The 14,342-nt window shown below is 41.3% G+C and overlaps 1 protein-coding gene across 1 annotated transcript; it reads left to right on the forward strand.

Moving 5' to 3' along the window:
• Window positions 1-1,682: 1,682 nt before the first annotated feature.
• On the forward strand, window positions 1,683-11,782 carry LOC119426659 (extracellular sulfatase Sulf-1; the record flags this gene model as incomplete). Its single annotated transcript, XM_037694239.1, is given in 8 exon segments — window positions 1,683-1,907; window positions 2,374-2,613; window positions 3,821-3,972; window positions 7,118-7,287; window positions 10,489-10,639; window positions 10,736-10,911; window positions 11,078-11,206; window positions 11,726-11,782. Coding segments are annotated over 8 exon segments (1,250 nt in total), but the record flags the coding sequence as incomplete, so codon positions are not given.
• Between the last annotated feature and the right edge of the window lie 2,560 nt (window positions 11,783-14,342).

Genomic DNA, 14,342 nt, shown 5'->3' on the forward strand with positions numbered 1-14,342 from the left:
ACAGCGACAAGGCTGTCTGTCTTGCACATTCACTGCATATCTGAAAACAAAATAAAAAGACCCGAGAGCAATGAATAAAACATTGCTTATCATATTTTACATCTTACTAGAGAAATACAAAAAAGTTCAAGACAACAAGACTCAGTTATTTGGATTTTCTCTCTTTCTAATCCCTGTTTCTGATTAGATAGGTGGCTGAGATGCTGAAGATCACTTGGAACAAGGGTTTTATTTGTAGATGTGGGCTTGTCCTGTCTGCACAAATACACATCTTTTTTTGTTGCACTAAAACATTCCTGGAAGGCATTGTATTTAGAGATGTTTTAGTAGGAAACGTTTCTCACGCTGAAACAATTTTCTGTTCATCTAGGGAAAAAAAAACATTTTTTGTTAAATGAGATTATTCTTTGTGCCAAATGAAAGGCTATTCAAGCAAATGAAATGTGGGATTATAAAATAGAAATAATAAATTATTCTATAAATGAATACCTTTTGTTAAAGTGACTGCTCTTTCCAGGTTTGGTTGGGACCTTTGTGGAAATCAGAGTAATGGCAGAGCCATCCTGGTCTGGCCCAGGTGTCACAGACCTGCCTTTTGTTTTCTGACCATTAACTCAGAATAGGGAGCAGTATGGTGCCTCTCAGTGGGATTGCAGGCTGTAAGGCAGCCCATATCGAGCAGTGATGGAGTACTCATTATCACAGCATCATGGCTCATTTTACACCCACAGGCCATTCTTTCATATGTATTAATGTTGCTGAAACTTATTTATTTACAGTTTTAATTATGTATTTTCTAACTAAACAATCTTTTATGAGATTATTTTGTATATATTCCCTTTTTGAGACTAAATCCTAAATAATGATGGTTATTCGACCTCAAGGTCGTTAGACATGGTCTGTGTATAGTTTTAGGTCAACCATGACTTTGTAAGAACGAAGCACCAAAGTGTTGTGATGACTCAGTGGTCATCTGTGATTGGTGGACAATGCCACTGGGGTTAATGTGGTGGAACCCTTTCTCCCTCCCCCCCCAACAGAACTCTGTCATGCTTGACTCACCAGGGGTGATGGTGGTGATGGTGGTGATGATGGCGGTGATGATGGCGGTGGTGGGGGTCTGACTTTTGAGTGACAGGTGGGAGGTGGGCCCCGATTGGCTCCCGCTGAAGAGCGAGCTGTGGGTGTTTGAGTGCGAGCAGCCAATGGTGTAATCTCAGCACCGTTGGCTGAACAACAGCACTGTGGTCGAGATGAAGAGTTCTCTGGTGGGAGTTTCTGATAAGGAGAGGGGGGGAAAGGACAAGAGAAAGTTCAGAGAAACAGAGAAAAACACCATAAAATGAGACTCATGGGATCCTCTAAGGTGAGCTCTAAGACCTTCACAGCTCAGTCGTTCCTTTTGATGGATTGTTTGGTGTAGTTTGTGTTTATCATACAAGTGCAAGTCAAGGTAGTTGGATAAGTTTAGTTTTTTGGATCACTTATCTGAAGTAGATATTCCTGCACATTCTCTCCGTGTTCTCAAATCTTTTACCACAAAAGTGGCTACGTTACTTTAGCGTCAATGTTTTTATGTAATGGGTTTCTCTTCCTGTTTGTTCTCAGTCATCACAGGCTGCGAGAGCTGCTCGGGTGTGAGTGAGTGGCCTGGTTGATCCTCAGCTCCCACCTATCCTCTCTCCAATAATCCTCCCATCTACCCATCCGGTGGCTTGTTGTACCAGACACCATGTTGATCCTGTGGATGTCCTGGGTGACACTGCTGGCTCTGGACTGGACTCCAGGCAGCTGGGCCTTTACCACCACCAGGGCTCAGGGACTAAGGGGTCGCGTCCAGAAAGATCGTAGAAACATTCGGCCCAACATCATCCTCATCATGACCGATGACCAAGACGTTGAGTTAGGTAAGGCATGCTGGGAAACTCTCACACGGTTTAGCTTTTTTATTCTTTCATTAGTAATTTCTCCAAACTCTTTTCCCATCCATCCTAATCAGTTTAATTGTTTTGTCTTGGCTGTTTGCATCAGGATTTACATTAAATATTAAATACAAGGCCATAAGCCGGAACGAATTGGCCATCTGCTCATTTAAATTGTGAATTTTATTTATTCTATTAGAAAATTGAGCTGGGAAATGAGCCCAAAGTAACACAAACAAAACTTGTGTTGACATGCAGAATTAAAGAAAATATACCAGTATTTTTTATTTTTTTTTTTCCTGTTGAGATAAAAAAAAAACTGTTTTAAGTTTAAAATAGATACTGATTATATGTGCGCTGGTAAAAACAAATTATTTGAAGTTATTGACAATGCATGTTAAAAAAAAATACTTTAAATGTGGAACACTGATCGGCTCACGATGTCTTGCAGGTTCTCTGCAAGTGATGAACAAAACGCGTAAAATAATGGAAGATGGCGGCATGAGCTTCATCAATGCTTTTGTCACCACGCCAATGTGCTGCCCATCAAGGTCGTCCATGTTGACGGGGAAGTACGTCCATAACCACAACACCTACACAAACAACGAAAACTGCTCATCCCCATCTTGGCAGGCTCAGCACGAGCCGCGCTCCTTTGCGGTTTACCTCAACAACACTGGCTACCGGACAGGTAGGTGAAGACCCCAAAAACACAAAGTCTTATAGCACTCATGAGCATAAAGAATCTGATGCTTATTGATGCAGAAAGCTGCAACTGTTTCATATTATTTTTATGGAAAAGTAATTCAGTTTGTGGTGAAAGTGGTTCACCCTCATCTCGCTTCAGGATCCAGATACTCCCTACTTCCTGAAATCTTCTTCTAACCACTCAGTGTTTGCACATTATTGAATGTTTTTATACTTCACAATTTTTGCCTAGCTGTCTGCTGTAGAAATGTAAACGTGTATGAGGGATGGGCAGGCGTTCAGCTGGGCAGCTCACTGGGGGTCCTGTGGGCTGCAGCTTGGCCTGTGTTTTTCAAGCTGACGCACCAGTTTACAGTATAGCCATTAGCGTCAGAAGCATTTGTAATGTGAGGGGGACACTGTTGGGGTGTCTGGGGGTCCTCCCCCAGCAAATTTTGCAAAAAGTAGATGCCATTTTCTGCATTCTATTGCATTTTAACGGGTTGATAAACATCTACGTTTACCTACATAAGTCAACATTTGATTCAGTAACTATGAGAGCATGGGACAGTGTTGTCTCCCACCGCACCACCCCTCCCTCACCTTCCCCTAGTCAACTGTCGGCACTAATGTGGCACTAAGCTAGCGGTGCACAATACAGATGCGCTAGCTAAGATGCTACAGACGTAGCACTCCGCTTCTCTCACGCATCCTACCCCTCCCATACCCCGGTCAACAACTGCCCGCACTAACGTGGCGCTAAGCTAGCACGCAACAAAGAGGTGTCTCCCCCCCGCCCCGTCAAGTGACACCTCCGGGAAAGACTGCATGAGGTGTGGTGAGTTGTACCAGGAAAACCCGGAGTGGACTTTTAGTGGTTTCAGTATTCTCCTACTGTTCAAGTGGAATGGATTTGTTCATGAAGAAACAGAAACGGCTCTGGATGAATTAATATTTCATAGTAATGTGGGGGGTCCAACACAAGTATTTTTTTAAATGTGAGGGGGACATGTCCCTTCATATATAATTGATGCAATGCCTATGATTATATCTGTCTTTTTATTATTATTAGAGATTAGACTCCTGTGCAATTTATCTGAAAAGCTAAAAGTTTCACTTACAAACAGAATGTCACAATCATGAAATACACTTAAGGAAATGCAGAAATGGTCAAAGACATTTAAAGCAACCATTGTTTTTTGCCTCTGCAGGCTTCTTTGGAAAATATCTCAATGAGTACAATGGCACCTACATCCCACCTGGGTGGCGCGAGTGGCTCGGACTGATCAAAAATTCCCGCTTCTATAATTACACAGTTTGTCGTAATGGTTATAAGGAGAAGCACGGTGCAGACTACGCAAAGGTATGCTTTCTCAAAATTTCTCACTAATTTCTTTTCCCTTTATGACTTAAAATAAAGACTTCCACCTGACAAATTGCAGGTTCCACTCACTTATAAATACAGTGAAGGGTTTTGCTTATGTTGTGATCCAGGCTGGCAGGAATTCTGACGTGAGAATTAAAGGGAAAAAGCTGAGGCGAGGTGGCGTCTCCTTTCTGTGGCATCCCTTTATTATGACGCACCTCTCCTCAATATTTAGACAGTGTAAAATAAATGTGTCTTTATGGGAAGCCAAAGTTTTTGCAGTTGTTTTTATCTTCATGTGTTCTGTCTTATTTGCACTGTGCAATTTTGAAACATGATTTTTGTTGCTATAGAGCTACAATAAAAAAAAGTGATCAAGAGATGAACGTTGTGGTTACATTGTCACAACAATCTTCTGTTGTTGCTCTGGACTGCATTGGCCATGAATCTTCCACTCTTGTGTTTATAGGAGCTGTCGGTTCGTTTTCACGGCTCTGTGCCAACATCTTCTCAGGTTGTGCAGTCCTGCATGCAGACAGTGAGGAGGGCTGGCCCCAAAGATGGGCAGATACATGTTTGACCTGCCAGTCTGCCAAGTTAGACTGAGGTGTTAAAATTTACTCACAAGCAGAGGACAGGGTGTCAACATGACATCTTCTTGTTCAACAGATTGTGGTTTTAATCCAAATGGACATGGTATTTGCTATTTTTTGCACAAAGCCATCAGATGCAACCACTAAGCCAACATAACCTCTCTTCAAGTTCACAGACTGTCAGATTTTTGCACAGCTGGTGCACGAAGTCACTGCATGCAAATGAGACATTTGCTGAGCATTTGATTAGATGGTTTGAGACGGGGGTGAAAGAAGCAATTTATGTAAAAAGAGAGAAACCATCTCTAAACGGAGGAGGTCTCAGATTTCAACTTTCAAAAACTCATAATGCCGCTTTAGGACTGATACCCAGCCAGTTTCACACCTACCAGGAATGTCATCCATGTGACCAGAGGGGCCCATCTGTGAATTAGATTAACAATGACGTTAACAAACCCCTACTGTGAGGTGTGAAAGGTCAATCTGCTTATGTAATTATCTTACCTAGGCCTGTCGCAATAAACAATAAATCAATTAATCGCATGATGAATGAAAATTATTGACCTCATTTTCATTTATCGGCTATCGTTTTTTTCGTGTCTCTCTTTCAACTGAAGACACTGGATGACAAAAAGGTTCAACTCCAGTTCTCTTCACTGACCCGCCCTTTCCTTTCTCTTTTCGCTTTAGAATCTGTTTTAACCATCTAAAATCGTGTTTTTGGATTGTTAAAAAGTGGCTAAGCTGAGAAGCTAAGCTAACAGGCCGACCTGGGGGGGGGGGGGGGGGCTCTGTCTTGTCAAAGCTCCAAACCGCCTTCCTCCCATTTTTCTTAGAGACGCGCTGCTCACTCTCTCACTATCCATCATTCGGTTCAGTCTTATACTGCCATCTGGTGGTCAAAAAAAGGCACTACACGCAAAACAAAATAAAATGGAAAACATTTATTCTTAAATTTGACAATAATTACTAATTATTGTCAAATTTCAAACAATATTATTGTTTATCGCAATAATTTCTGAGACAATTAGCCCAACAAAATTTGTTATCGTGACAGGCTTAATCTTAACTCAGCTTTATAACTCGAGCCTCACACTCGCTGTTCTTTGAACCGAGAAAGCTTCTCGGATGAGAAGCGAAGCGTCTTCTGTCACAAATAAAGTCCAGTTGTTTTTTGTCTTGAACTTCTTTGAATTTACCATGTTCTGGATGACTGAGAATCTTCACCAGCGGTTCGATTAGATCCCATCTGATTTTCTTTCTTTGGAAATTTAGGTTGAGACTTTTTGAGAGATTTATTTTGACAATGAAGACAAGCGTAAGCTCGAAGCTTTAATGCCCAGCTGCAACAACTGACCAGGAGGTGCTTGAGATACTTAGTGTGAGAATAACCAAAAAATGCCACTCCGTATCTACCATTAATGAACTGCTCCACGTGGGAAAAAGAATACTCTTTACCCCCTGATTGTTTTAGTGCTCCTGGCCAAGAATTTTCAATGAGACTCTCACTTCCTGTTGACCTGCCAGAGCCCTTAGCACTGATAGTTAATGCTTGGAGCGGCAGTGTTAAAATCATGGCAAAGCATTGCCATGTAGTTTTCAGCCTCCATGGTCATGTTGAGCTGCCAGCCCATTAAAAGTGGCATGACTATTAAAAAACTTAATATGAATCATTTGAATCAGCCAGTCCCAGTTCCCGTATCCCAGAGAAATCACCCTTTCATTCTTAGCCTGGCACTCCCTTCCACTTTATTGTTTGCCAGGGAACAAAAACACACGCCAGAATTGCAGGTAGAATCTTTTAATTTTTATTGGAAACTTGGCAAAACAAAACGGACTTCACCTCTCCTAGTATAAGGGCCTTTCTGAGCACACCCTCTTTACTGTTCGCTTCATTCACCCAGCTGTGCCACTAAATCTCCTATAAGGAAACATATCATCAGTCTCTTGAGCTCATTTCCTTTGTCCTGCTTGAGGTCTAAGGAGATTTGGTTTTGGCTTTTGTCTTCTCTGCAAGTAAATCAACATAGATGGAAGAAAAATAAAAGATGGATTCAACTGAATAAGGCTAAGTGGCAGGAACAAAATGAATAGCCCAGATTGGAGTGAAAGGTGAGAGCTGTCATAACAACATACCGTTTGAAAGCGCCAAGCTCTCTTCATCATCAAGTGGTGTCACATTCAATCGTGCAGAGATTCTGTGATGGGGCAGCAGCCCATACACAGTGTACACAAGAAGACTGATGAACGCACACTCATTTACACGCACAGGCAAGCTGCCAGCTGTTGACTCGACAGATTGGTGCTGTAGTGCACTCAATGGCCCCACTTCATATCCCCACCGGCCCCGCTTTATTTATTTGAAAATGACTGGACAAGGTAAAGAAACATGTCACCGTGATCGGACCACTAAATGAGTTTTTATCAAAGCTTGTGCTGTTTTAGCTTTTTTACCCCATACCATTTTTTTTTTCTTTTTAGACCTCTAGATGTGGGTTTTACTCTTGTGGCACTTAAAAACGAGACTTGTTTTGCTTTTGTTTTCAAAGGACTATTTCACGGATCTGATCACCAATGATAGCATCAGCTTTTTCCGCATGTCCAAGAAGATATTTCCCCATCGTCCTGTGATGATGGTCATCAGTCACGCCGCTCCTCATGGGCCAGAAGACTCAGCCCCACAATACGCAGAGCTCTTCTCAAATGCTTCGCAGCACATGTAAGTAAAACCTAGACTTAAATTACCAAATACACCGAGAACATTATAGCTATTGGCATTTAAACTGCTTATCTTTCTTCAACAGAATGTTTTGCTGTTTAAATCTACATCCTGACATTCACATAGATGTTATTTTAGACTCTTACCTTCTCCAAGAACATGACCCTGCAATCTGTGATGTTATCCTCTATTCAGATTTTTAGAAGCTCTCTTTTATGGAGGGTATAATCAGAGCGATGTTCGTGGCACAAGAAAGATGCAAACTCTTAGACACAATTGAAAGCTTAACCATAGAAACTAATCAGAAGCCTTATATAGAACTTTGAACCGTGTATTATAAGGTTTTGGTTTCGTGATTTCAGTTTTTCCCACTGACACGCAGTTGAGTTTTTATGATTAAGTGTGCTTAACATAATGACAGTCAGCACGCCCCTCAAACCCTGGGGTTGACAGGTTGTTTAGAAGCTCCATGGGCTGATTACACGCCGTGCGGGAAATTAAAATGATTTATCATCGTCAAAGAGCAGGGGGAACATACTGTAGAGTAGATCAGGGATAGCTTTTGTAACATAGCTCTGTGCGCACGCCAGCTCTCATCTCTCCAGTCAGGGCAGTGATACAACTCCTGGTTCTGGCATCCAACGCCCATAGTGCACTATTTTTTTAGACATCTAGTGCTTTTAGTGTCTTCCTCTCACTTTAACATCCCCTCTCTGTTTACCTTTTTGTATCTGTACATCTCTTACTGTCTTTGTTTATCTCTTCCTCTGTATTTATTCGTGTTATCTAGTTTTCTCGTCCCGGTGGCTCCGCCCACCCCTTCTCGCCGTCCTGTTTAATTCCCGGGGAACTTCCTGACCCCGTCCATATCAATCAGTAGTTTCTCCCCGTGGCTCCTAGGATGCGAGGAATGCATTGTGTGCTCAGGAACACCCTTTGTGACATTATTAATTTATTTTTAGCTGGTGCCTCGGTGTGAAGGGGTGGAGCTGGGGCCCACAGGGTATACAAGGATTGCCCCAGTGACTGTGTAGGTGTGTGGAAAATGTGTTGTGGTTACCATGGAGAGCGCAGGTAGTTAGCATGTGCACGGGTTTGTTTTGGTGTTTGTTGACTATCTGCTTTTATTATGGATGAGGTAATCTTTTATTCGTTTTTATTGGCAGATGTGAAGAACTCTGCTCCCTTTGGTGCCATTCCAGTTTGAGGTTGCTTGAAGGAGATATGGAGTCTTAATAGTATGAATGTGTTCAGTTCAGACACTCAATCAAGGCAGCAAAAGCTAGATCCACCTAACGTGTCAAAGCCTCAGTGGTGAGAAGAGACAGCGTGGCAGTGAAGGAAGAACTACCTCATAAATCAAACAAGCGTCTGTACTTTTGACAGCTGCAATAGTGAGGGAGGGTTTGATGTTAATGTTATTAACATTCCTGACTGAAGGTGTTTTTGCCCAGGTTCTTAGATGTAAGCCAAGTTGAGACGTATTTAAATGCTTTGTGTGTAATGTGGGTGCTCAATTGCATGTCTCGATAACAGGGTGTGATAATAATTCTGCTTGTCGCTCGACAAATTGCTTTTCAGGGATGGCTTTATAATTTTTGCAGGGACTAGGTCTGCGTCAGGTTTCGTACAGTTACAAGGAGGCATTCTGCGGTGTATGGATGCAGACATATACATGCCGGTTGGCAGGTGTGACCTCTCCTACGGACTGACACTGACCTCTGCATTCCTGGTTCCCTGGTGCTCAGGGCCCCATAGCTGGGTGGCCCATTGCCCAGAGACAGGTCTCTTTGTGGGCCTTATTATACCGCTTGTGAGGTGGGTGAAGAGTTCACTTTTCTCACAAAGCAGGCCTGAGGAGACGAGGACAGAAGGCAGCTCAGTCACTGAGAGCAAAGAGGCTCTTGTTGCACGTCTTCAATAAGTATCTTAAGGTTGGATACTTGAGGCTGCTTCTTCACAGAAAGAACATAGTTTTCGGAGTGATATAATGATATAAAGAATGACCCAACGCTACTCTGTTTATTGTGCATTTTGGGGTTAAAGAGCCATTTAAATATTTAAATAGTCCATAAATGTCTAATATGAAACTGGGATAAGTTTGGTCTTATGAACGTTTTGTAGACTTCTAAAACTGTTGACTAGTTTAAGTGTATTTTAGGTTTTAAACTCTTGTTGTGCTTGTATCTTATTTAATACTAACCCCAGTTGTCTCCTTTTTCAGCTCTTAGCTGAACAAGTTATTAAAAAAAAAAAAAAAACGACAACATTGGTAACTGAGTGAGTGGAAAAAAGATACTCAAGCTATAAGTTAAGTACCCGTATTAAAATCTTAAATGAAGCTCTCCTTTAGGATTCACAGGCTTTGGTTGTGGGTCTTATATATTTTCAGTTGTTTTTCTGTTCTAAATATAAAGTTGTAAGATTTAACTGCTTACATAATGTGGTTTAAATCTAGCTGGTGATATCCAGGGCTAAAATTGGAGTCAACGTCAAAATTGCAACAATTGCTCACAGAGTGCTGACAGCAGTCTGGTGCGTTTATATCTATCTGTATGCACTTTTTTTGCTTTAAATCTAAATTTTGCTGACTAAAAGTTATACAGTTCCATCCCGCTTTATTTTTTTCAGCTAATCCCACAGGTGAATATTTTTTCTAGTGTAGAAGCCCACAGACATCTGATTCTCCCTCCCTCTTGCTGTTTACCCTCACTTGTTATTCCCCCTTTTTTAAATGACTGTGACTTATTGAGTTTTTGGTCCAGGGGTTGTTGCAAGCCTGACTGTGAGGCCTATTATTTTCATAAGCGTGTGCCAACCCTCAAATTGCTCATCTGTGCCAAGAGCTCAGTCCAGCAAGGAGACTCTCGTCTCTGTGTGAGAGAAGAGATGGTCGGAGAAGGTTGTGGAAAAACGGCAAAGTTGCTGTCTGCGAAGGGTCGAAATGTTTCCTTCAACAAACGGAGTGACTATCGATGCATGTCAAACACAGTGGACAACTGTTCACCTGTTGTTGAGCAGCAATTTGTAAAAGTAGCAGACAGGTGTCTTTTGGCATGTAAAATGAACTCCATGTGCTCCGAAAGCTCACATTTATCCAGATATCGAGGAAGATTTTCATACTTCCATGTGAAATTTGTATGCACTTACTGAAAATGTATACATTTTTTTTTTGTGTGTTTTGACTTTTGTTGTCCGTAGAACCCCCAGCTACAACTATGCCCCTAATATGGACAAGCACTGGATCATGCAGTACACAGGCCCTATGAAACCAATCCACATGGAGTTCACCAACTTTCTGCACCGGAAAAGGTTGCAGACCCTGATGTCAGTCGATGACTCTGTCCAGAAAGTGAGTACAGCTATAATTGCACTTCCTCTAAAGGTATGTAAAATCCTCATCGCAACTTCTGTTTTTTTTTTTTGTTTGTTTGTTTTTTGGTAAAAGATTCATGACATGTTGGAGGAAACTGGAGAGCTGGAAAACACATACATCATCTACACAGCTGATCATGGCTACCACATCGGTCAGTTTGGGTTAGTCAAGGGAAAATCAATGCCTTATGACTTTGATATCAGAGTGCCATTCTTCCTGAAAGGACCAAATGTGGAACCAGGAGCAGTGTGAGTAACATTATTTGCTTTTAAAAGCTCAAGAATCCCTGATTTTTTTTTCTCCATGCTGTTGTTTTCCAGTTGTTTGGTTTCAGTGGTTTCAGTGGTTGGTTCTTAAACATCATGCCACTTTCTACAAAAGCTTACCATTATGCACTTTTTTTTTCTTCTTCAGAAACCCTCATATGGTGCTGAACATTGATCTAGCTCCCACCATTCTCCACATTGCTGGCCTGGACACCCCCCCAGACATGGATGGAAAGTCCATCCTTAAGCTGCTGGAACAGGACCGGACTGGCAACAGGTTTGTATGGATCCATCATGTCTTGCTGTAATGGGTATTATGAACAATAAATGCACAGTGTGCATGATAAATGCCAACGGTTCTCTTCATTGGTCATTTAACGGGCAAAAGGCAAAGTTCCACGACCTAAATGATTTTTTTATTTTTTTTTCTTCGGCTGAGCTCAGTGTGGGTTCTGGGCTATTTAGTGGATTTTTCCTTGGCTGTGGAGCTTTGGCTGTAAGTCGCTGAGGTCTCCATTTATTAGGATTTCTGCTAAATTTGTTTGCAAGCTGAATCATGTGTTTCTTCACGAAACCTCACTGTACTAACATTGTACAATGTGGGTTCAAACTTGTATTTTACAAAGTGTATATAATTTATACAACTGCGCTTAAATGCTGCCAGAGATGCAAAACTGGTACTCGAGCATTTACACCTGAACTGGTAAACTCTTCCACAGTTCAGCTCTGTACCTGAAGTGTTGTAGCAGAAGGACCAAATGAGTCCCATAAACTTTGTCCATTTTGTTTTTTTCAGATTCAAGTCCAACCGCAAACCTAAAGTCTGGAGAGATACATTCCTGGTGGAGCGAGGGTAAGTTGGGGTTCTGTGTTCCCCATTGACACCACGGGCACATCATGTCGCCAAACATTGTGTTCAACTTCTTTTCTCAGGGTACATTCACACCAGCCCTGTTTAATCCACTTTAATCGAACTCTAGTCCATTTGCCTAGAAATTCCGGTTTGTTTGGGGAGTTGTGAATGCGCAATCTAACTCTGATGTGGACCAAAAAAGCGAACTCTAGTCCGCCTAAAAGCCTACGTCTCAGTTTGGCTGAATCGAGCTCTAGCGTGGCTCAAATGCATATGTGGATGCAAACGGGCCGGAGACCACTCCAAAAGCAGAAAGAGAACTACAGCACAGGGCATTCTGGGTAAATACAACCAAAACGAATGTGCATTTCTACCACTAGCAAATTCTACCACCACAATGCTGAGTCCATTGTTGAAAATGTTTGGTACATGTGCCACAGACGAAACATAAATTCTAAAACTGCTAAAAATTGACGCCACTTCATTTTTGTTTATATTTCCAGAAGAAGTCATTTGCATTCTGTCTTCTTCAGGGGTTTTCGTGTCATTTCCTATAGTGGTTCTTGGTGCAGCACCACCACAGGCGAGGGAGGGGAACAGGTTGCTCCAAGGGTTTGTCTTGATTTACTCGGTGCAGTGTGAATGCGAACCGCACCAGCTGTAAAAGTAACAACTGTTCCAATTTTGGTCCCCACTCGAACCGAGTATTGGACTGTCGGGTGTGAAAACACCCTCAGACTTTGCCTTACTTACCACGGTTTTTATAGAAGGAAACTGTGTCTTCTTAAGAGAAATGTTGAGTACATAACACTTGACTTAACCTGAAGTTTGACAGAACTGAACGGAGATGGATTTCAGTAACACATCCAGGCTATATTAACGCAAAAATAAACTAAAGCTCACCAGGATTTTAACAATGACACTTAATCCAACCACAAAACATGTCACCAGAGGTCACATAGCTTCTAACACTTACTTGACTGTTTCCTGAAGTCGTGTTTTCTCTGCGCCACACAGAATCTGACATATATTGTCCCTCATACCCTCGTCAGCTCTGTGTGTAACCTCTTCTCTCAATTGAGATGTTTGTTGTAGAAAGTGATGCCTCTAATCTGACAAGAGGCATGCCATTTAGAGAAATCTAATCCCATCAAGCTCGCCTTTTAAGATTCAGCTGGCTGCGAAGAAAAAGTACAATAACTTTGGTTGAATCCAGAATACGCTGTGTAATTATCTTGTTTATTATAGTGTCACATATTTCCATACAGCTATTATCACCTCTTATCATTTTTATCCAATCCTTTATTTATCCCATCTCCTTTTCATTAATGTTCTCCTTTGCCAGTGTCATGTCTGGAATACTGAGGAGCGTAAAAAAGCTGTTGTTGTCGCCACACATACAGATCAGGTACCAGCTGGTATGGAGCTGGTGAATGTATGTACATTAATCCAAGCATTTTGTAAAATCTTTCTACTGGAACGCCTGCAGATACGTGCTATGTGTTATCGTTGTATGTTCCCATACAATGGTGAAATTGGTTCTTTGCATTTAACCCATTGCACATGGGATGCACCGAGGTGGAGCAGTGGGTAGCTATGTAGGTGCCTGGGGAGCAATTGGGGATTGGGTGTCTTGCTCAGAGACACAACGACATGTGGGCATGCTCAGTCTGTTATCATCTATGTAATGTATTTATTAGAGACGTGACAACAACAACCGTTTGCTTGGAGAAAGGGTTTTAAAAATGACCAGAATAATGAGCCAACAGCTCTGCTCTACTCTTAAAAATATTATAGCGACCTTTGCATGTTGTTTATATATGTTTGTTTGCATCAGCTACACATTACACTGTTATTGTGGCTGAAATGTTATATTTTGAAAGAAATGACCCAGGCTTTGTGGGAAGTGCTACAGCTAGCTGCTATTTTAACTTACAAAACCCCATAATTGTAAACCGTTATCTTGTGCAAAACTGATGATAGAGTTAATGTTTATGAACTAGCATTCACACAAACTGCTATAAATCTTTTGTACTGGTTGTTTTGTGACAGCAGCAGTTTGCTCTGGTCCCCTCCCAGACTAGCTGTTAGCTCGTCAGAATTTTACTATTTCCCCAAACGGAGTTCCTTCAAACTTTTCCGCAGAATTTCAGTTGACAAAACCTGAGTTGTTGCTTTAGTCCAGTGCTTCTCAATCATTTTCTGTTATGCCCACCCCACAGGAAGAAGTGAACATTTCGCCCCCCCCCGTAACTCGTTTATAAAATTATTATAAGGACACCTCTGCATAACGTGTCCTTATTAACATTAAAGGAAAAAAAGAATATAGATCAACTTACAACAAATAATAACTTTATCAACATTGTTTTTTTTTTAGTCTGCAACAGAAACAACGTAAAGTGCATCAATTTGCCTGGAAAAAAAAAATCATTTTTTAAACTGTAAAAATTTTTGACCATTTGATACTGAAAAATAAAATTAAATATAATCAGTAAATAATAATGATAATTTCAAATTGATCAGCAACATTTTAACTCAGGAGTGTTATATAAAACACTTT

Source organism: Nematolebias whitei, chromosome 20 (assembly GCF_014905685.2).
Source record: "Nematolebias whitei isolate Nwh7 chromosome 20, NemWhi1, whole genome shotgun sequence".
Classification (NCBI taxonomy): domain Eukaryota; kingdom Metazoa; phylum Chordata; class Actinopteri; order Cyprinodontiformes; family Rivulidae; genus Nematolebias; species Nematolebias whitei.